This window comes from Eimeria mitis, genomic scaffold, assembly GCF_000499745.2.
Source record: "Eimeria mitis Houghton genomic scaffold, Emh_scaff991, whole genome shotgun sequence".
In the NCBI taxonomy this organism is placed as follows: Eukaryota; Apicomplexa; class Conoidasida; order Eucoccidiorida; family Eimeriidae; genus Eimeria; species Eimeria mitis.
The window spans coordinates 4,968-5,483 of record NW_013577280.1 but is presented as its reverse complement, the minus strand read 5'-3'; the positions used below and the strand labels follow the sequence as shown (position 1 = coordinate 5,483).

At 60.9% G+C, this 516-nt stretch overlaps 1 protein-coding gene across 1 annotated transcript in view; it reads left to right on the top strand.

The window, feature by feature from the left end:
• The window catches only part of EMH_0026900 (uncharacterized protein), a gene marked incomplete at both ends in the record, with an annotated part of 5,742 nt that overhangs the window by 3,680 nt on the left and 1,546 nt on the right, over window positions 1-516 (top strand). The window contains one exon of the mRNA XM_013502686.1: window positions 16-471. Within this exon, the coding sequence (XP_013358140.1) occupies window positions 16-471 (456 nt within the window). The remainder of the gene's footprint in view (window positions 1-15; window positions 472-516) is intronic.

The window sequence follows — 516 nt, the reverse complement described above, 5'->3', positions numbered from 1 at the left end:
CAGCAGCAGAAGGAGACAGCAGCAAGGGGCAGCAGCAACTGTCTCCTTTCAGCAGCAGCGATGGCTGGGAGTACTTCCTCTCCACACCCGGGGTCTCTAGACACGGCGCGAGAACTGCTGCTGCTGCTGCTGCTGCTGCTGCTGCTGCTGCTGCGGCAGGCCATGCACCAGCAGCAGCAGATGCAGCAGCAGCAGATGCAGCAGCAGCAGAAGCAGCAGCAGCAGATGCAGCAGCAGCAGCAACTCCAATAACATCATCTCCTGCTGCAGCAACAGCAACACCGCGTGCTGCAGCAACACCCCCACTCCCTCCCCCACCACCGCCACCAGCAGCAGCACCACCAGCACCAGCAGCAGCAGCAGCAGCAGCAGCAGCAGCAGCAGCAGCAGCAGCAGCAAAGGAGAAAGGTGTAGTGTATGATGGCGTGTGGGGGTCTTCTGGCTTCAAATTCTATCGGGGGCGGCTGCGCCGTGAGCGGAGACAAACAGAATAAACTAGCAGCAGCAGCAGCAGCA